This window comes from Mytilus trossulus, chromosome 13 (assembly GCF_036588685.1).
Source record: "Mytilus trossulus isolate FHL-02 chromosome 13, PNRI_Mtr1.1.1.hap1, whole genome shotgun sequence".
Classification (NCBI taxonomy): domain Eukaryota; kingdom Metazoa; phylum Mollusca; class Bivalvia; order Mytilida; family Mytilidae; genus Mytilus; species Mytilus trossulus.
In genome coordinates, this window is record NC_086385.1 from 59,897,389 (window position 1) to 59,918,670 (window position 21,282).

At 33.8% G+C, this 21,282-nt stretch overlaps 1 protein-coding gene across 2 annotated transcripts; it reads right to left on the bottom strand.

Annotated features, from left to right (window-relative positions):
- Window positions 1-7,315: 7,315 nt before the first annotated feature.
- On the bottom strand, window positions 7,316-20,273 carry LOC134694609 (uncharacterized). 2 transcript variants are annotated; one of them, XM_063555643.1, is made up of 4 exons: window positions 16,027-16,073; window positions 13,586-13,669; window positions 9,839-10,737; window positions 7,316-7,618 (listed from the first exon to the last, which is right to left on the bottom strand). In XM_063555643.1, exons 2-4 carry the CDS (start codon window positions 13,609-13,611, stop codon window positions 7,437-7,439), a joined length of 1,107 nt encoding a protein of 368 aa, XP_063411713.1. In that variant the 5' UTR covers window positions 13,612-13,669; window positions 16,027-16,073; the 3' UTR covers window positions 7,316-7,436. The 2 variants fall into 2 exon arrangements, with proteins under 2 accessions (XP_063411713.1, XP_063411711.1); XM_063555641.1 differs by lacking the exon at window positions 16,027-16,073 and adding an exon at window positions 20,133-20,273 and having other exon boundaries at window positions 7,319-7,618.
- Window positions 20,274-21,282: the final 1,009 nt, after the last annotated feature.

Genomic DNA, 21,282 nt, shown 5'->3' on the forward strand with positions numbered 1-21,282 from the left:
GAATGAGATAATCATCGATAATTAGTCTATAAACAGGGGATGAATAACCCCCGATAGCTAATCAAGAGAAAAGCAAATGGGAAAAAATTATTTCAGATCAATAATTTCTTTTCTTAAGACAATAACAATCAAAACCAAGGAGTAAACACAGACTCACAAAACCAAAGGACATTTACATCAACAGTTATAGATAAGAATTAAGAAACAACACGAACTCCACTAAAACCGGGAGTGAAATCAGGTGCTCCGGAAGGGTAAGCAAATCCTGCACCGTATTCAAGCTACTTTGTAATAGTTTTATTTGTATGTAATCATTGAGAGAAAAAAAACAATTCCTACATTCCTTTTAATTTAAACATTTAAATCTGGTATTGATTAATTGTAACTGCAAGACACATTTCTGTACCACATTTCTGTACTAAAGCATGTGTCCGATTTTCCGGTAATTAGTTCCTTACAGTTGTGACTGTGGATACGCAATTTATTGGTCTCCGATCACCTGAATTTTGCTGGAGGTGAAGTTCTAACTGGATTATCAATTGGTAATTGTTTTTACAACTAAACCAATTTTGACATATTGTTATAACTATGACCAGAACTTTATTTGAACAGAGACACTGAGGAATACTATATTATGCAACCAAGAAAACAAAAATATTCCTGAAACATGTACATGTAAAGACAAAAAATGAGGCAATTTTTTTGTAAATAAAAAATATAGCTAGTAAAATTTTATCAACAGACTGAGTGTGTCTCGTAGGAAATTGATTTGCTATCTGTGTTACCGGAAGTAGCACATTAGCTCCCTTATTTCAATCAGAAGTATATAGCAACCATTTAAAAAGTAAAATCACAAAATCACAATAAAATACTTAACTCCGAGGATAATTCTTATCATCAAATGGCAAAATCAAATGATAAAACACTTCAAACGAATTTATCGCATCAGTATGAAAACAAATTATGATTGGATGCCAATTTTAGCTTTGAGTAAACAAAAACTGGCTTCTTTTTAATAACTTTGAAAATTGATGTGTAAAAACCTTCAATTATTTTTAATTATCATTAGATCTTTCTATTGGTTTTCTTCTTTTTTTCTGATTATTATTATTAACTATTATTAGTTTTTCCACATTGTTGTTTTTCGTCTGATTATTATTATTATTGGGTTTTACCACTTTTTTGTCGAGAGACCTATTGTTTTTCTTCTGATTATTAGGTCTTTCCACTTTTCTGTGGAAAGACCTATTGATTTTCTTCTGATTATTTTTATTATTAGGTCTTTCCACTTTTCTTTGGGAAGACCTATTGTTTTTCTTCTGATTATCATAAGGTCTTTTCACTTTTCTGTTTATTGTATTTCTTGGGTTTTTTTTATTCGTTTTCTCCCGCCTAATTTTGTTCTTGCGATAAATATTGGTTTTGCAATATGTCGCTTAGATATTTCTAATATTGTATCGTATAGTTTATGCGCTTTCAAATTTCACCCTTCTAAGACGAACAATTTTCTTTGTTAGAGTTATATCCCTGAACACTCTTTTCTCCTCCGAAACCGTAAAAGAAAGCGACAAATTTATTTTATAAAATTGCTCGTTATATCCTTCGCATGATTTGTCCTAATTTGACCGAAGGGATATGAATACTCCATATGAGAGTTATTTCCCCTTTTGCATAAGATATAAGTGATATGCGTTTCTAACCAATTTATTAAAATATTAAAATTCTTAACATCGTTTTTAAATTTGATAGTTTAGAAATTTATCAAATTTTTATTATACTAAACCAAACGTGCAATTTTGATTATTTCACTTTTTTGAAAGTTTGATTTTTTTAAATTTTTGATTAAGATATCAAAAATAGAAAAGGGGTGAAAAGAGGGGTACCAGTTAACTGCAACGAAACAAAATGAAATATGTAAAAAAAAAACAGAGAGACGGTTGTAAGCGGTGAAAAAATGGATGAAAAATGAATATTTCTCATTTAAAGAAGAGAATACTTTTAGAATAAGACGTACGACTCAGATAGTGACATTTTTCTTGCTGGCTTTCCCCATCACCGATATTAAGGAGTAACAGTAAAAACTTACCAACTCGTAGAAGGTGGAATATTGTGGTAAGGTTGGGTATGTATATATATTTTCTCCTGAACTTCCATCATTAAAATGGCTTAATACACAAAAAGATCATTCATCAATATACAAGTAGAAACGATAACATTTTGTTGTAGGTATATAAGCTTCAGTTTAGAGGTCTTGAAAAACTGATAAAAAAGAGAAACACAGAAACATGGAAATATGAAACTGTGACTCTAAACGCCATCAATTTGTATTAATTTGTTTCTGAGGAATGTCAGCTTCATCACAAATGTCTGACAAAAGAAATCGTAGTTAAACCTATTTTGTAAAAGCAATTTAACTCATGTCATTGGCCAAGTTGATATGCGAAGTATGCCTGGTAGAGATTTTAATTCCTCTGTTGAGTATGCACTGCATCATACAATTCATGATGAGCGACACAGGCTCTTAAGATTCTTTACTTTATATACCAGTATAGTCTTCTGATCTGTAAGTTAGTCGATGGTGTCCTAAAAATCTGATTACGTTATTTTGACAGAGTTTGAGTTTCCAAGGAGGATGAAACAAGCAAGAAATACCAACACAGCCAATTACGGCTGATGATATTTTCCAGTTTATCAATCAAAATAACTGACCTCGAATGGTATCTTCCTAATAGATAAACCACATCCGTTCTTAACATTCGTAAAATGTTGAATAACAAAGTACTAACTCCACATAAATGTTCTAAACTGAAAGTCACTTATCAATTAGCAGAATCAAATGATCAAACGTATCAAACGAGTGAAAAACTACTGTCATGTCCATGGCTTGATACAGCCATTTCATTCGAGGGGAAATATTTGATCCAAATTATTTGTGACTTTTATTTCGTTTGATAGTACGGAAATTTCACGTTTTATAAATCTACATTTTTAGAATTTATAAGGTCAGTGTGTCGTTGAGATGTCCCTTTGTTATCTTCTTTCCCTTTTTGTCCTCTTGTACACCTATGTGTCTGAGGTTTATTAATAAAGTATTGTCTATTTAATTTAAAAAAAAAAAAAACATACCAAATCAAAGATGCATATATCATTTTGAAAACCAGCAAATGTCAATAGCTATAATAAGATGTATTCTTATAATACTAGTAGTACGTTAATTTTTGGATTTCTATTTAGATATACCAAAATGTGGTTTGAGTGCAAATTAGACAACTGTCCATTCAATTCCCAATTTGAAATAGTAAACGATGATAACTCAAATAACGGCCTTCAACATGCAACCTTGATAAGCTGGTTCGAGACTGACTATTACACTGTGTTCATAGACAGCGGGTGAGTTTTGGTTTAGTCGTCAAATCAAATACCGGTATTATACCACATTTCACATTGTAAGCACGAGGTTTTATTATTTAATGCTACAATCCATGACATGCTATCGCAATAGTTATCAAAGGTACCAGAATTATAATTTAGTACGCAAGACGCTTGTTTCGTCTACATGCGTCTCATCAGTGACGCTCATATCAAAATAGTCATAAAGCCAAACAAACACAAAATTAAAGAGCATTGAGGATCCAATATTCCAAAAAGTTGTGCCAAATACGGCCACGGTAATCTATGCCTGGAATAAGAAAATCCTTATTTTTTCAAAAGACTAACTCAGAAGGAATATAATTTTTCCTTCTAGTAATTTTATGGAACATTGTTTTCACAGGTTAAAATGTATTGTCGAAACCATAGTTTTCAGTTCCATATTTTTTCCTTCAAGTAATGTGAAAGGTTATTTAGATTTAGAATAGGAAATTATTTTACGCAATAATTAATGCCTCTCTATGCATCAGGAGACATGTTTTTCTGTTTGTTAACATGTTCTGATTGTGTACATTGCTATGTTCAATGTAACAAAGAATCGTCCAATCTCGTTTATATCTCTTGGTCAAAATTTTCCTACAAAATTGGACCGTACTGGTTTATTGAATGCAGCGAAATGCAAGTGGATTAGATTTAGGAACCTTGTATGTTTGTGTGTGAACAGTAAGCAATAGTTCGTGTCTGCCACGAAAATACGGATATTATTATTAAAGAAAATGTTTTAACATTTTGAAAAATATTTCATTTCAGAACAGTATTTCCTGTATCAACTTTTATGCAAAGTGCCGATTCGTTACCTTTACTTTAAATTGATACTAGTTTGGTTCTTTTGGAATTTCAAATATTTAGGTATAACACGCATTATCACCGTGACACTTTCTGTATACATTGGGTATCTAATGCAACAAAAATATCGTTTACCTTTAATTGTTTGCTATGTATAACATTTGTTTTTGAAGATAACACGTGTTATTTTAGAAATTCTAATGTGACGTCACTTTTGGCGTTGCACTGGCCTTGACTAACACGTCTGTTTATTTTTGTAATGTATTCGTTTTTATTTTGTAGCTAGTCACCACTTCAGTTTAAGCATGTATAACTAGTATATAGTCATTTTATAAAATTAACTTAATTATTCTAAATAATAAGGATGGTCTCTGTCCCAGGCGGAAAACCCTAGCCGTATTGGTCACAACTTTTTGGTCCTTCGTGATCTTGTACTTTGTACTTGTTTTGGCTTTTTAACTTTTTTCATTTGAGCGTCACTGGTCAGTCTTGTGTGGACATAACGCACGTCTGGCTTATTGAATGTTTAACCTGGTACATTTTTGTTGGCTATTAATCGTTTGTTTCTCTGTCCTATATTTTCTCCCATTCATTTATCGTAGTCCTGTCATGTTATGTTATGATTAACATTCCCATTAAAGCGGGAGGTTTGGCATGCCAAATAAACCCAGGTTCAACCAGGTTTTTCTTAAAATGCCTTGTACCAAGCCATAATCAGGAAAATGGCCATTGTTATGTAATAGTTCATTTCTGTGTGTTACATTTTAATGTTGTATTTCTGTTGTGTCGAAGTTCTCTTATATTTGATGCGTTTCCATCAGTTTTAGTTTGTAACCCGGATTAATTTTTTCCATTTCGATTTAGGAATTTCGAACAGCGGTATACTACTGTTGCCTTTATTTATTCGTTAATTTTTTATTACATTAATGATTGAGTGGTCTTTGTTTTGATAAGCCAAATGCATAGTTACAGAGAAGAAACATAACAATGATAACAAATATTAAATAAATAGCCAAACCTTTAATGGCAATGTTGAAAATATAACACTTAAATGAAAACATTACATGACAGGATTACAGTACAAATAAATGCAAGAACATTTAGGACAACGAAATACACAAGAAAACAAATTAACCAAAAATAAAACAGAACCGAAAAGAACTAAAAAACATACATTGATTGTTAGTTGCTTTACGCCGCATTAGCACAACAAGGCTATTTCGCAGCGATAAAGAGCATGCATATATTTATAGTATTAACAATGTATATATAGACTAAATTGTTTTTTTTAACAATTCCTCGTAATCAATGAACCCATAATTCAAACTTTGATTGTACATCTATCAGTTGTCTGTAGGGATGTATACCCACACAACAAGTTATCAATATAACTTGGTTTGTAAGCAATATATTTTAATATATGCAAGGATTACAATTGGTATATGTTTATAATTGTAAACTAATTCCTAAAAAATGTGGGCAAAAGATATAAACACATATACAATTAACCAGGAGGATAGACATTCACAGAAATACATTCAATACGTCTCCAGATCCTTAAGAATCGAAATCAATGAGTAAACAAAGATTCACAAAAACCAAAGGACATTTACATCAACAGTTATAAATATTAATTAAGAAACAACACGAACTCCACTAAACAGCGGGAGTGAAATAATGTGCTCCGGAAGGGTAAGCATTTCCTGCACCCGTCGTGTTATTTCTTTAAAGACAAAAGATACCAGAGAGATATTTAAATTGACAAGTCAAAACAAACTGACAAACACATGACTATAAAGAGAAAGACCAAACAGACAATCAATAGTACACAATACACAACATAGAAAACATAACACTGAGCAGCACGAACCCCATAAAAAACAGGGCAATCTCATATGCTTAGCAGATCTTGCTCCTCATGTGGCACCCGTCGTGTTGGCATAGATAATGCTAGAACCGCAAGTTGTTTTATTGCTGTGTTTTCAATAAAATTAATATTCTTTTCTTATAACAATTAATTATTATCATCATCTAGAATTAGTATCATAACTCCTTCTGCTGTATTTAATATTTGACAAATAGCTCAGAAATATTTTAAATAGGACTGTTTTCGTTTGCTTTCCACCGTAACATAAAAATAATGATACTCGGCATATATGTCATTGGTGTCAATAGAAATCTAAGTTATGTAAATAATTTGCTTCTATTCAGCATTTTGTCTTTCTATTCTGGTATTTTAAATGTGATGTCCTCTATTACAACGTTTTTAATGAGAGTCATGGTGTAGTAGTAAGCGTATCGGACTACAAACACAAAGGTTCCTGATTCTATCCTAGTTCTGATGCCCTAAGGTACTAACAGTACTGAGCAATTGAAAATGGCTGCCATTGCCATGGAAACTGAAGAAAATGGAAACATTTGGAAAAACATCAAAGCAACATTTTCTTAAGGAATATTAGATAAAACTGAGGTAAAATTCATAAATATGTGACATGGCATAACTCAATGTTGAAACTGTTGTTGGAATGTTCGAAATCGAAACAGTAACCATGGAAACAGCAAAAATAACAAAAAAATTCAAATGCTCAAAACTTTGAAAATTGATATAAATTTAAACAGGCACGTTACGATTGCCATGGGAACTTTCGAAAAATTTGAAACATTGAAAAATTAACAGACAGATAGTTTAGATGTATTTTTGTGTTTTGACTGTTTAAAAATTCTTAAAATAGTTGAAATTTAGTGACAATGTGGTTTGGGTGCCATCTGCTATTGCTTGCTATGGCAAACCTAGAAATCTTTCTTATTGTTTCACAGTTTTTTGTCCAGAATATTTCTCGGAATTATATGAACCAATGAAGATTAAACTTTACCGTTGCCATAGAAGCAGTTCAAATGAGAGAAATTTTAAAATGCTTTAAATTATGTTTTGATGCATGTCATATTATTTTCATTTAATATATACAGATTTTAAAATGGCTGCCGTTAAGTGGCAATAACCAGGTGACATCCGTTATTGCTCACAATGTCAATTCTAGTTTAATATCCTCTCCTCATAAATATATGTAAAATATTTGCCACTAGACAGTAAACGAAAAAATGATCAACTCATATATGAAATAATTCATAAAACAAACAAAAATGATGTTTTATTTATAAAATCTCCCTCAAAATATCTTTACTGAACCATTTTTATCAACTGACTCCCTTTTATACTTTTATCAACTGGCTTTGTTCTGTAATAGTTTTCTTACAATCTTGTCCAGTCCAACATAACTAAGATTATTTATATCCCTACTACTAACACGTGGTTGTAACACGTAAAACAACACGGCTATTACACCTCCCATAAATATTATAAACTCCATCCGAGTAAACATCTCATGACTCGTGGACGATATATCTGAAATTAGAACATAAAATATGTTTAATAAGGTTTCACTAATTCTTCATCAATTTATCCCTTTCTGGGCCCATTGTATAAAAAAATTATCACGGTGTGGTTCGTTTGATCTCAGCTCTTTATTGGTTAGCATCCGAATATGACGTCGAATTTTCTTGCTTTCCTCTGAATTTACTATTTTGACGGCATGATAAAAAGGCGACCATGTCTGATGACGTAACATAAAAAGAACACATCGTTCTGAAGATCTATTGAAAAAAAGAGGCTCTTAAGAGCATGTGTCGCTCACCTTGGTCTATGTGCATATCAAACAAAGGAAACAGAGGAATTCAAGACAAAATTAAGTTTTGGTGATGGTGATATGTTTGTAGATCATATCTTACTGATCATTTTTGCTTCTTACAATTTTATCTATCTGTGATGAACTTGGACCTTTAGTTACAGAGGAAAACATTTTGTAAAAACAAAATTTACCAAATACTGAAAATTGTTAAAAATTGACTATAATACAAATAACGGTACTAATTTTCTTGCACCAGATTCGCATTTCGACAATACATGTCTCTTCAGTGATGATCGTGGCCAAAATATTTGAAATCCAAAGCTTATATTAAAGATGAAGAGCTAATAATCCAAAAGGTCCAAAAAGTATAGCCAAATCCGTGAAAGGAATCAGAGCTTTGCATGAGGGAGATACATTCCTTAATTTATAATAATTTCTTATATTTTGTAACAGCAAATTTTGATATCACAAAAACCCGTATTTTCATGCCAGTACCGAATTACTGGCTACTGGGCTGGTGATACCCTCGGGGACTAATAGTCCACCAGCAGAGGCATCGACCCAGTGGTATTAATACAATTAACGGAACTAATTGTCTTGCACCAGATGCGCATTTCGACAATACATGTCTCTTCAGTGATGCTCGTGGCCAAGATATTTGAAATCCAAAGCTTATATAAAAGATGAAGAGCTAATAATCCAAAAGGTCCAAAAAGTATAGCCAAATCCGTGAAAGGAATCAGAGCTTTGCATGAGGGAGATACATTCCTTAATTTATAATAATTTCTTATATTTTGTAACAGCAAAATTTTAATAACACAACAACCCGTATTTTCATGCCAGTACCGAAGTACTACTGGGCTGGTGATACCCTCGGGAACTAATAGTCCACCAGCAGAGGCATCGACCCAGTGGTAACGGTACTTATTGTCTTGCACCAGATGCGCATTTCGAAAATACATGTCTCTTCAGTGATGCTTGTGGTAAAAATATTTGAATTCCAAAGCTAATATAAAAGATGAAGAGCTAATAATCCAAAAGGTCCAAAAAGTATAGCCAAATCCGTGAAAGATATCAGAGCTTTGCATGAGGGAGATACATTCCTTAAAGGGCAATAACTCTAAAAGGAACTGACCATTTTGGTAATATTGACTTATTTGTAGATCTTAATTTGCTGAACATTATTGCTGTTTACAGTTTATCTCTATCTATAATGGTATTCAAGATAATAACCAACTAGAGGCTCTCAATTATGTTAAATCAACGAATATAAACTCAATATAGATACCAGTATTGACATTCTGTATTTGGACCAGACGCGCGATAGGTCTTCAAAATAAAAGCCCAAATACAGTAGTATATTCACTGAAAATATTCTCTAGGGCCAAATGGCTATAATTAGAATGACAATCAAGAAGCAGCGTGTTTATTTGCATTCCATATGAATAATGATACAAAATATATATATTGTTTTTTCATAAATCATATCAGACTGATATTAGAGGGAAGTAACTCAAAGAAAGTGAATCAAAGTACGTAAAGTACTACATAAGAATAATGTTTCAGTCAAGAAAATGTATTAAAAAATAGTGTTTTGCGTTAAACGGTGATTAACCTGAATTATAGTTCCCTAAATGTTGCGATATCTTTTTAGTGTTTGGGTTGTAACCGAAAAAAAAACACAAGAAATCCAATAAACAAGCATACAAAAACTAACAAGATTACCACATGATTTGATTTTTTTTTTGAAATTTAGCAATCAATAATTTAGTATTTTTTTTATATTTTAGACGTTAGACGTTAGCAAACGATTCCTTGGAATTTTGATTTATATCGAAATATTTCCGATTTCTTTATCTTGGTATAACAATCAATTTGAATTTCAAAGTTTTTTTTTCTAGTTTTTTTATTGTGAAAGGACAAGTGCCGTTTCTTACCTTTAAATGGTGCTTTCGAATCGTCGTGTTGCTTCTTCACGTGCCAGATATATGTAGCAATCAAAACACAAGTACCGAATAAAACAGGAAGAATGTTTATCGATTCACTTTTTAGTATTTGATGCAATAGGTATCCCATCATAAGATACCCGGATGTCTCTAAAACTGTTTTTGTACACATCACGTGATTATATAATAAGTATAACACTGTCAAAGAAGCTAAACCAGACATAGATGACACTAGCATAAACGTCCCCAAGTTAGACTTGTTCGTAAATTCTAAAATGGGTACAACCACAACAATAGTTCCGGCAAAGAATATACCTATAGCTCTCAAACGTAGTGTGACCTTAATATTTTGATCTTTAAAATGTTTAAGGCATATCAGCTTTAACACAGTTGCAAAAACAGAGGAAAACGATAAGTAATCTATTCTATTCATAGTGAAATCTTTATTTACACCAAGCGATACAAACAATGCGCCTAAAGACAGTAGACCAGTGGTTACCATGGTGATATGCTGTATTCGAGATCCTTTACAAATAACTAGACAGACCAGTACAATGATTGGTATAAAAGGTGGATATATGTCCGTCCCTCTGTCTACAAGAGGTACATTGTCGTAATATTTCAACAGACCACTTGATAGTACATGGAGAAAAAAGAAAATGGTAATCGCTTCGGAATTGTCAACAATTATTCGGAACTCCTCGGTTTTGAACGCTACTAGAATGAATACCAGTTCAATGGCTGCTGAAGCCAGGAGACTTTTTATGGTCCATTTGTTTTCAAACAGATCCTCTCCTTCTGTCAAACATTTAGTACCGTTCCATTGTAAAAATAAACTCCCAAATATTAGTCCGATTATTGCAAGTTGTTTCAATTTCGGTTCCAACTTCCTGAAAAACAATTGTAAAGAATATAGATTCATTAGTTTGGATAAATAACCCTTTTAATACATCGACAAAAAATGTATATATCTTGTTTTATTTATATACAAGTCACATTACCTAAAGATCTGCGGAAGTAGTGAAAGTACCAGTAAAAAAGTGATGCATTGAAACCGTTATTATCTTTTAATAATTTTCTTATATCGGTTACCAGCATACGGACTTTACTTAACTTTTTCTTATATCCTGACAAGCGGGTTTGGATTTTAGCGAGTGGAACAATGTCTGCACAGGTATGGTAGTAAGTTTAACCTTGAATTGACCATGACTGCCAATGTATAAAGACGTAAGAAGATATAGTATGAGTGTTGACCATGACTTTCAATGTATATAGACGTAAGAAGATGTAGTTTGAGTGCAAATGAAACAACTCTCCATCCAAGTCACAATCTCTTAAAGTAAACCATTATAGGTCAAAGTACGGCCTTCAACAGGGAGCCTTGGCTCATATCAAACAAAACAGCAAGCTATAAGCTTTTTTTGTGGTGATTTATATATTTTAGTTTAATCAAGTTTTTTTTCTTTTTCATGCCACTGTACGTTTTTGTTTCTTCTGTGAACGATATAAATTGTAGTATTTTTCGATATGGTAAATAAACATGTAAAGTGTTATCACCAAACCAAAATAAGTTTGGCAGTAATCCCGGCTTCACACATTGGCGTATAGACAGGCGTGCACCAAACGTAAAGAGAAAATTTTAAAACTTGGTATACGTTAGTTGCACGCCAGACGAACGCTGAGCAATCGTTAAACGAGCTCTGCCTACGTTTGAAATACGTCGAAATTCAAAGGTATACGCTTGGTGAACGCTACGACTCGTGGAATGTTTTTATGCAGCATTAAAAAATTTCATTCAGCTCAAGCGTGTCTGGTAATCTAGGGAGGAGTTTTGTACCATTCAACAAAACACCAACTCAACAACAAAATGTGTCCAGTCAAACGTACTGGAGGTAAATTTAACAAATAACTTTTCTACTACCAGAACATGTTATTCTATTTTAGGAAATCTTGTCAGTATTGTTATTTCGGCACGGAACGTTTGCGCTTTTTCATAGGACATTTGCGCTTTTTTATTTGGACACGTGCGCTCTAAATCATGAGACATTTGCACTTTTTAAAAAAGGACATTTGCACTTTTTAAAAAAGGACATTTGCGCTTTTTACATAAGACATTTGCGCTTTTGCAATATTTGGTTTTTATGACTATTCGTCCTCTTTTATCTGAACTTGGGACTGGCAGGTTTAACCTGGCAGAGTTAAAGTCATATTTTCCTTTATGGTTATAAGCATCAAAATTACTTCATAGCACAGTTCATAGCACATCCATGTCATAGCACATAATATATTTAAAGATTATATAGAGCTAAAAGTAAATAATTTAAAGACATTAAATCGTGTATAGTCATTACAGATAAGTTTTCGCTTGATATATGAGGTCCAAAATGTTCTGACTGGTATTGCACCAACATTTCAAATAAATAATTAAGTTTCTCTTAATGTAATTCGCCGACTGTTGTTAAATGATACTCTTCAAATACATAGTTAAAACATAAATTGAATGATTTAAGTAGAACTGTTCCTTATAGTGGACAGGGAACAATTCTGGACCATTTGTCTTACTATAATGAATTGATAAATGAATGTTAACGTTAAATTCATTTGCAGGTAGACGACTATAAGGAAAAAGCGCAAATGTCCGTTCAATTCATTACAGGTGAATAAAAATTAAATGTCCATAGTATATGAAGAGCAAATGTCCTATGGTTTTACAGGTAAAAAAGCGCAAACGTCCTGTGTCCTGTTATTTTGTATTTATGTACTGCAACACATATATTCTATTATCTAATTCCAAATCATCTCTATTTACAAACTCTTTTATATTTCCACACAAGTCACTTAATATATGTCACTTGAACATAAATAAATCATATATTGCCAAAATGTTCTGAAATTAAATATTTGCTATCAAAATCTAACACAAATGAAACATTTTTGTCAGATTCTGTCCGAAATAAAGAAAAAGATATTAAGGGTTATGATACAAACAGAAAAGACCATATTATCATACCATATGGAAGAATACTAATACATATACCATTTCGTACCATATGGAAGAATTAAAATATAAACCATTGCGTACCATGCATATTGAACATAATACCATTTCGTAACAAATGAAAGAAATTATAATGTTTACCCTTTCGTATCATTTTGGAGATTTTAAAGTATATCATTTCGTTGAATATGTTAGATAATAATGTTGAACATTTCATAATAAAATGCATTGTAAGCTATTTTTGAAATTGTTGAAATTAATTATACATGTACTTGTTGGCACGAAATGCTACAACCAATTTTTCCATACGGTACGAAATTGGTCCTTATGGTACGAAATAGTTTCCTACGCTACGAAATAATCAATGGTCATGGAAGAAAATGGCAAGTTCCTGGTGCGATATTGTTATTTTTAGGTTCAAAATGGCAATGGTACGAAATGGTTATGGTACCAAATGACTATAGCTACCACATATCATTCTCATATCACGAATTTGTAAAAGTGAGCAATATAGTCAACCTTCAAATCCACTTTAATCAATTAAAACTTTCACCACTATTATATTGCTGACCTATATCAGCCCTCAGTATACCAATGTAATTCTCGAATGTATACGCTCTCGTTTATAATTTAATACTTGCATCACTCCGGGCCTCGAAAATAGTTAACTAATATCAGCCCTCCATACATTTCTCTAAAGCCGCGAATGAATACGATATCGTTTATAATTTAATACTTACATGATAAACGTTGGTTCTTGTTTCATACCGTTCCCTTATTTTCCACAAAAATGATTAATGCTTAAACCCATTGATCTCATATATCTACAATAAATAAAATACATACATTTACGTATAGCTATCAACAAAAATCGTGGATAGTATAATAAAGATCAATGCCTTTGGTTAAACAAGGTTTTAAATATTTTATTTTGTTTTCTTTAAACATTACAACAGATTCACATGTAATTTATTTAATGGATTCACGGATTTAAACTTGATTTGGACATACCATCTATTTATACCATACATTAACCAAATAAAACTCTTATGACATTTTACAAGTATCAACAAAATTACGGATACAAATCTTTAAAAGTTTAGCTCATTCCCATATTTTCAATCATTCCTACGTCCTGGAGTTTTCTGTATTTTAATATAGTTCGTGTTTCCCCATTTCCAAATATCTTGAAGCTTGTCTCCCCTTTCCCATTCCAAAATTATGATATACTAGTATCATCATAAGTATATGTAGCTGTTTACATTAGAACTATAAATCATATATCATATGCACAAAAAGAAATGTCATAAGATTTAGAACGTTTCCGTAATTAATTCATCACCATATTTTCAACATATGCTATTACATGTATTAGATAGAAAGTGTTCAGTGTCAATATCAATCAACCACTATCGTTACGATTATCTTCTCAGTTTTTATTATCGAAAATACGATAATCATTTTTTGTAGTTACGATTATCATTCCGAATTTTTCGACGGCAATTTTCTAGGCACTTAGACAATTATAGTGCACCGTTACGATTCAAATATGATGTAATGGTATAGAAAACCCTTGCAACTGAGTAACTATTGACAAAACATGCTACATTTGAGAAAAATGACTGAAAAGTAATACCTATTTCTGCTGTCACCATATTGGGATCGTCGTAATTCCAGTAACGGTTATCAGTTTAACACCAGTTATTATCATGTTGTTCAACTTGTCGTAAAATATTGTTGAATAACAGAAAATGAACGACTCGTTATGTCATTAAATATAATCAATCGTTTGAATAACGACAAGATGAACAACAGATCCAAGGTAGAACGTTTAAAAGATTTATTGAATGGTTGTTGAACAACGTCCAGTAGCAAATATATCATTATAACATTATGTAGTATGGAACAAGAACACATTAACTTAACAGCCATTGCATAAGTAAGGTTGCAATGAGACAGAGATAAAGGAAGTTTGGAAATGTGAACTGCTACTGAAAAATGAAGGTGCATGCATGTTTTGAGGGGGTGGGACGGGGGGGGGAGGATTTGCCTTGGAGTGCAGGAAGAGTAGCTCTATGTGACACCGTTTTATTGTGAAAAAACATGGATATGGATAGTACAGACCAGACCAATTCCTCGGTCACTGATCAGTAGCAGCGCTCTTACAAAAAAAAAGCAAACGAAGAACTCAGTTTGTATACGATCTCGTCTGAAGCCACGTACTATAAAGACAGTATTCTTACGGGATAAGCCAGGAGATCAACTCGTTTTTAACGTCCTCATCCGTCCAGACCTTTAATTATAAGATGCACAAACCATTCGTTTGTTGTGGGATGGGGGACAGGAGGTCAACTCGTTTTTAATGTCCTCATTCGTCCAGACGTTTAATTATAAGATGCACCAAACATTCATTTGTTGTGGGATGGGGGACAGGAGGTCAACTCGTTTTTAATGTCCTTATTCGTCCAGACGTTTAATTATAAGATGCACCAACCATTCAAATGTTGTGGGATGGGGGACAGGAGGTCAACTCGTTTTTAACGTCCTTATTCGTCCAGACGTTTAATTATAAGATGCACCAACCATTCATTTGTTGTGGGATGGGGGACAGGAGGTCAACTCGTTGTTAACGTCCTCATTCGTCCAGACGCTTAATTATAAGATGCACCAACCATTCATTTGTTGTAGGATGGGGGACAGGAGGTCAACTCGTTTGTAACGTCCTCATTCGTTCAGACGCTTAATTATAAGATGCACCAACCATTCATTTGTTGTGGGATGGGGGACAGGAGGTCAACTCGTTTTTAAAGTCCTCATTCGTCCAGACGCTTTAAAATTATATTAAAGATGCACCAACCATTCATTTGTTGTGGGATGGGGGGGGTGCAGGAGGTCAACTGTTTTTTAACGTCCTCATTCGCCCAGACGCTAAAGAAAGATGCCCCGATCATTCATTTGTTGTGGGATCGGGAGGGGGAATAAGATGCACCAACCATTCATTTGTTGGGGGATGCGGAGGGGAAAAGTATGAAATATTTCTCGGAACAAAACATTTTTTTTTTATCATTATTAATTAATAAAAAAAAAAAAAGATATTTTCAATAACGGACAAGACCAATAATGAAAGTTACATAGATGGACGGTGCCTTATTAAGAAATACAGTAATTTAAAATAACTCACATGTTATAATCGAATCTTACACGTATTTATCTATGACAAACACAAATGATCGTGAAACATTATTTGATGTCACTGTAACAGATGATGAAGACGTCAATCTATGTCACGTGATTGTTGTGATGATTTATTTACAAAAGATTGACGATCATCTTTAAAGAAAAATCAATCGATCGGAATCTGTTGTTTAAATCTTTGGTTTTAATTTCAAATTTCTAATATTATATCTATAGCAGATCAAATTAATCGAAGTCTGTTGGTTTTTAAAACTCTAATTAGAAATATTGTGAGTCGTCTATACTTATGTGTTGTTACATTCTAAAACCGTTCGAAAGATAAAACTGTCACAGTAAAAATGATAGGGACAGAAATTAGCCTTGTAAAAGTTCATCGTCAAACCAATGAAAGGTGTTACAAGCCCATAGTAGTGTGTATCCGGAATAAAAATAGACTTTCGGTTAATCTAATATGCCTATGAAACAACAAAAAGCATGTCATGTGAATTGACAAAATATTATATAAAGATATTTTTCAATGAAAGAGAGAGGAAGGGAGAGAAAGACAAAAAAGGGGGATGGATGACAACAACTTGCAATATTCACGATTTATCTTTTTTAACATGGTCTGAAAAAACAGACTGGCTAGATTTCGAACAGACTATAAATAAGTATACGGTCTGAATGTAATGACCCGATTTTGAACAGACTATATATGACCCCCCCCCCCCCCCCCCCATATATATACAGACAATATTTCGAACACACTGTGTATACATACGGTTAAAGACTTGTATACGTACGGTATTAGAATAACAAACTAATCAGATTTCTCAGTAACAGACAGCATACGTACGGTTTAAGAGTATTGGTCCGATTATGAACAGACTGGTGTATGAGTACCGTCTGAGAATACGGACAAGATCTTTTACAAACTGGTTTATACGTACGGTTTGAGAAAACAAGCCGGATATCTTACAGAGTTTTAACAAGTACAGTTTGGGAATACTGGCCGAATTTCTAAAGTGGCGGATCCAGTTGTGTGTGTAGGTGTGTGTGTGTGTGTGTGTGGGGGGGGGGGGTACAGTAGTTGAAAACCCTCTTTCTCCTGGGTTGGGCCCCGCTCGTAATCCGTCCCTACAGACAATATAATTTAGTAGGGTCTAAGGGTATAAATGGCTGGATCCGTCCCTACAGACAACGTATAAGTACGAACTAAGAGTAATAATGCCTGTGTCCGTCCCTACAGACAGCGTATAAGTACGGACTAAGAGTAAGAATGGCTGGATCCGTCCCTACAGACAGCGTATACGTACGGTCTAAGAGTAAGAATGGCTGGATCCATCCCTGCAGACAGCGCAAAAGTACGGTATAAGAGCACAGGCACTTGTCTCAGATTTTTTTTTCCCTATATACCTTATTATAACACAAGGTACTTAACTTGCATTTTGGAAAAATGTTAGGTGGTGACGAAGTTCCGTTATATGCCGCTTTATAGGCTGTCAACCTCACTAAAGCTTGTTATATCGTAAATCTAAATTGATTTATCTATACAATGGTGTATAACATGCCTACATTTGTTGTCGGAATCATCCGTAGCAATCCTACCAAAGTATGTCAATCGTACCAATTTTGCAAACCGCTGAAGAATTGGCAATAAACGGCCGCAGTAAATGATTTATTATAATAATTGTTGTAAAAAAACCTGTTAGTTTTCGTATGAATAGAACTTATCATACAGTTAGTAAAAATGTATGATATACCGTGAAAAAATCTAACAAGTGTTGTTTGTGGTATGTCTAAGTTACAAATTTCCCCATGACGTCAATTATGTCTTGCAGACTCTCTCTTGACTTTACGTATGAAATGAAACAAGATCAGATAACTCCGAGAATCATTTAGACTTTCCCATAGAATTGACCAATCGGAAATCGAGATATACAAGGAGCATGACGCGTTTATTGCCAATTCTTCAGCGGTTTGCAAAATTATAACGATTGACATACTTTGGTAGGATTGCTACGGATGATTTCGACAACAAATGTAGGCATGTTATACACCATTGTATAGATAAATCAATTTAGATTTACGATATAACAAGCTTTAGTGAGGTTGACAGCCTATAAAGCGGCATATAACGGAACTTCGTCACCACCTAACATTTTTCCAAAATGCAAGTTAAGTACACAGGCACTTGTCTCAGAATTTTTTTTCCCTATATACCTTATTATAACACAAGGTACTTAACTTGCATTTTGGAAAAATGTTAGGTGGTGACGAAGTTCCGTTATATGCCGCTTTATAGGCTGTCAACCTCACTAAAGCTTGTTATATCGTAAATCTAAATTGATTTATCTATACAATGGTGTATAACATGCCTACATTTGTTGTCGAAATCATCCGTAGCAATCCTACCAAAGTATGTCAATCGTTATAATTTTGCAAACCGCTGAAGAATTGGCAATAAACGCGTCATGCTCCTTGTATATCTCGATTTCCGATTGGTCAATTCTATGGGAAAGTCTAAATGATTCTCGGAGTTATCTGATCTTGTTTCATTTCATACGTAAAGTCAAGAGAGAGTCTGCAAGACATAATTGACGTCATGGGGAAATTTGTAACTTAGACATACCACAAACAACACTTGTTAGATTTTTTCACGGTATATCATACATTTTTACTAACTGTATGATAAGTTCTATTCATACGAAAACTAACAGGTTTTTTTACAACAATTATTATAATAAATCATTTACTGCGGCCGTTTATTGCCAATTCTTCAGCGGTTTGCAAAATTGGTACGATTGACATACTTTGGTAGGATTGCTACGGATGATTCCGACAACAAATGTAGGCATGTTATACACCATTGTATAGATAAATCAATTTAGATTTACGATATAACAAGCTTTAGTGAGGTTGACAGCCTATAAAGCGGCATATAACGGAACTTCGTCACCACCTAACATTTTTCCAAAATGCAAGTTAAGTACCTTGTGTTATAATAAGGTATATAGGGAAAAAAAAATCTGAGACAAGTGCCTGTGGTTAAGTACCTTGTGTTATAATAAGGTATATAGGGAAAAAAAATTCTGAGACAAGTGCCTGTGTATAAGAGTAAGAATGACTGGATCCGTCCCTGCAGACAGCGTATTAAGTACGGTCTAAGGATAAGAGTTGCTGGATCTGTCCATACAGTTAGCGTATAAGTATGGTCTAAGAATACGAATGACTGGATTCGTCCCTAAAGACAGCGTATAAGTACGGTCTAAGAGTAAGAATGGCTGGATCCGTCCCTAAAGACATCGTATAAGTACTGTCTAAGAGTAAGAATGGCTGGATCCGTCCCTTCAAATAGCGTTTAAGTACGTGCTAAGAGTAAGAATGGCTGACTCCGTCCCTGAAGACGGCGTATAAGTACGGGCTAAGAGTAAGAATGGCTGGATCCGTCCGTACAGACAGCGCATAAATACAGTCTAAGGGTAAGAATGGCTGGATCCGTCCGTGCAGACAGCGTATAAATACAGTCTAAGGGTAAGAATGGCTGGATCTGTCCCTACAGACAGCGTATAAGTACGGTCTAAGAATACGAATGACTGGACCCGTCCCTAAAGACAGCGTATAAGTACGTGCTTAGAGTAAGAATGACTTGATCTGTCCCTGCAGACAGCGTATAAGTAAGGGCTTACAGTTAGAATGGCTGGATCCGTCCCTGCAGACAGCGTATAAGTACGGTATAAGAGTACGAATGGCTGGATCCGTCCCTGTAGACAGCGTATAAGTACGGGCTAAGAGTAAGAATGGCTAGATCCGTCCGTGCAGACAGTGTATAAATTCAATCAAAGAGTAAGAATGACTGGATCTGTCCCTGCAGACAGCGTATAAGTACGGACTAAGAGTAAGAATGGCTGGATCCGTCCCTGAAGACAGCGTATAAGTACGGTCTAAGGGTATTGAACAGATTATGAACAGACTGTGTACAAGCTTAGTACGGTCTAAAAAGACTGACAATGTTTCTAAAAATAATCTCTGTTTAAGTATGACAGGCTGAGAATTCTATGGCCATGTCTAGTCTATTGTAGAGAAAAATCAAACAAAATAAATCTTACTTACCTTCTTTAGTACGTCACTATTGATCTGTTACGTATGTTTTATCTCGGTATTTAATATTATTGAATGGAAGATATCTATGTATTGATTTTAACTATTAGTTTGTCAGGTTACTTGAGAGCAGTCAGCTGTAAAATGATTTAAAATATTTAATCCTACAAAACAAGGATGTAAACACAATTATTGATGTTTCCGATATTTATAAAATATCTTATATACTTAGCTTCACATCCTATCTTAAGTTTTTATCTCTCTTCCGATATTCTTTTTAAGTTGCGACATATTTTTGAGAGTGAATTTTGAATGTCGGTCTAAAATACAGAAAAAAGTTTAAAAATAATATATGTTTCCATTGGAGAAAAAAAATCCTATCTCAAACCATTTTTTTAACTGCTAGAAACTAAATCGTCACGGTAAGAATATTGAAAACAAACTAAATGAATATTGCTGCAGTTCTACCAGTGGCGGATTTAGTTGGCGTAGAAGCCCCCCCCCCCCACCCCTCCTTTTCCTTTTTTTTTTGGCAAAATCAATCTAGTAAATCATGTTTTATAAGTTTAATGTTTTTTTGTTTATCCTGGCTATCACACGACGAAGCTTCCGTCAAAGAAGAATATATTGCATACAAGTTCGACAAAAGTTGTTGATGACTAAAAAAATAACCTCTAACCTTTTGTAACTGTAACTTCACGGTACTTGACTAGAAAAATACATATGCCATACACCGGTATTACTGTGCCGGCTATAGTTAGACTGTTGCCGTTATTGATTCCGAGAAACAGACGAAAACTGGCCATTGACCAAAGAATAATAACCAGAAGTCAAGGTCAAATGATTGAATCCTGCCAGACACCATGAACACATCTAACCATTATTGTATCATATGTCTCGTATCAAATATAGATGACCTATTGCTTATAGTATCTATAAAACATATAAAGGTTACATTTGCCAATGAAAAAGGTCAAGTTCAGATGAAACCTGCCAGACACCATGAACACATGTGCAATCTTTCGGACCCTACACATCGAACCAGTAGTGTAGCATATGTCTCTAATCAAATATAGATGACCTATTGCTTATAGTATCTTACATCTACCAATGAATAAGTTCAAGGACAGATGAATCCTGCCAGACACCACGAAAACATGTG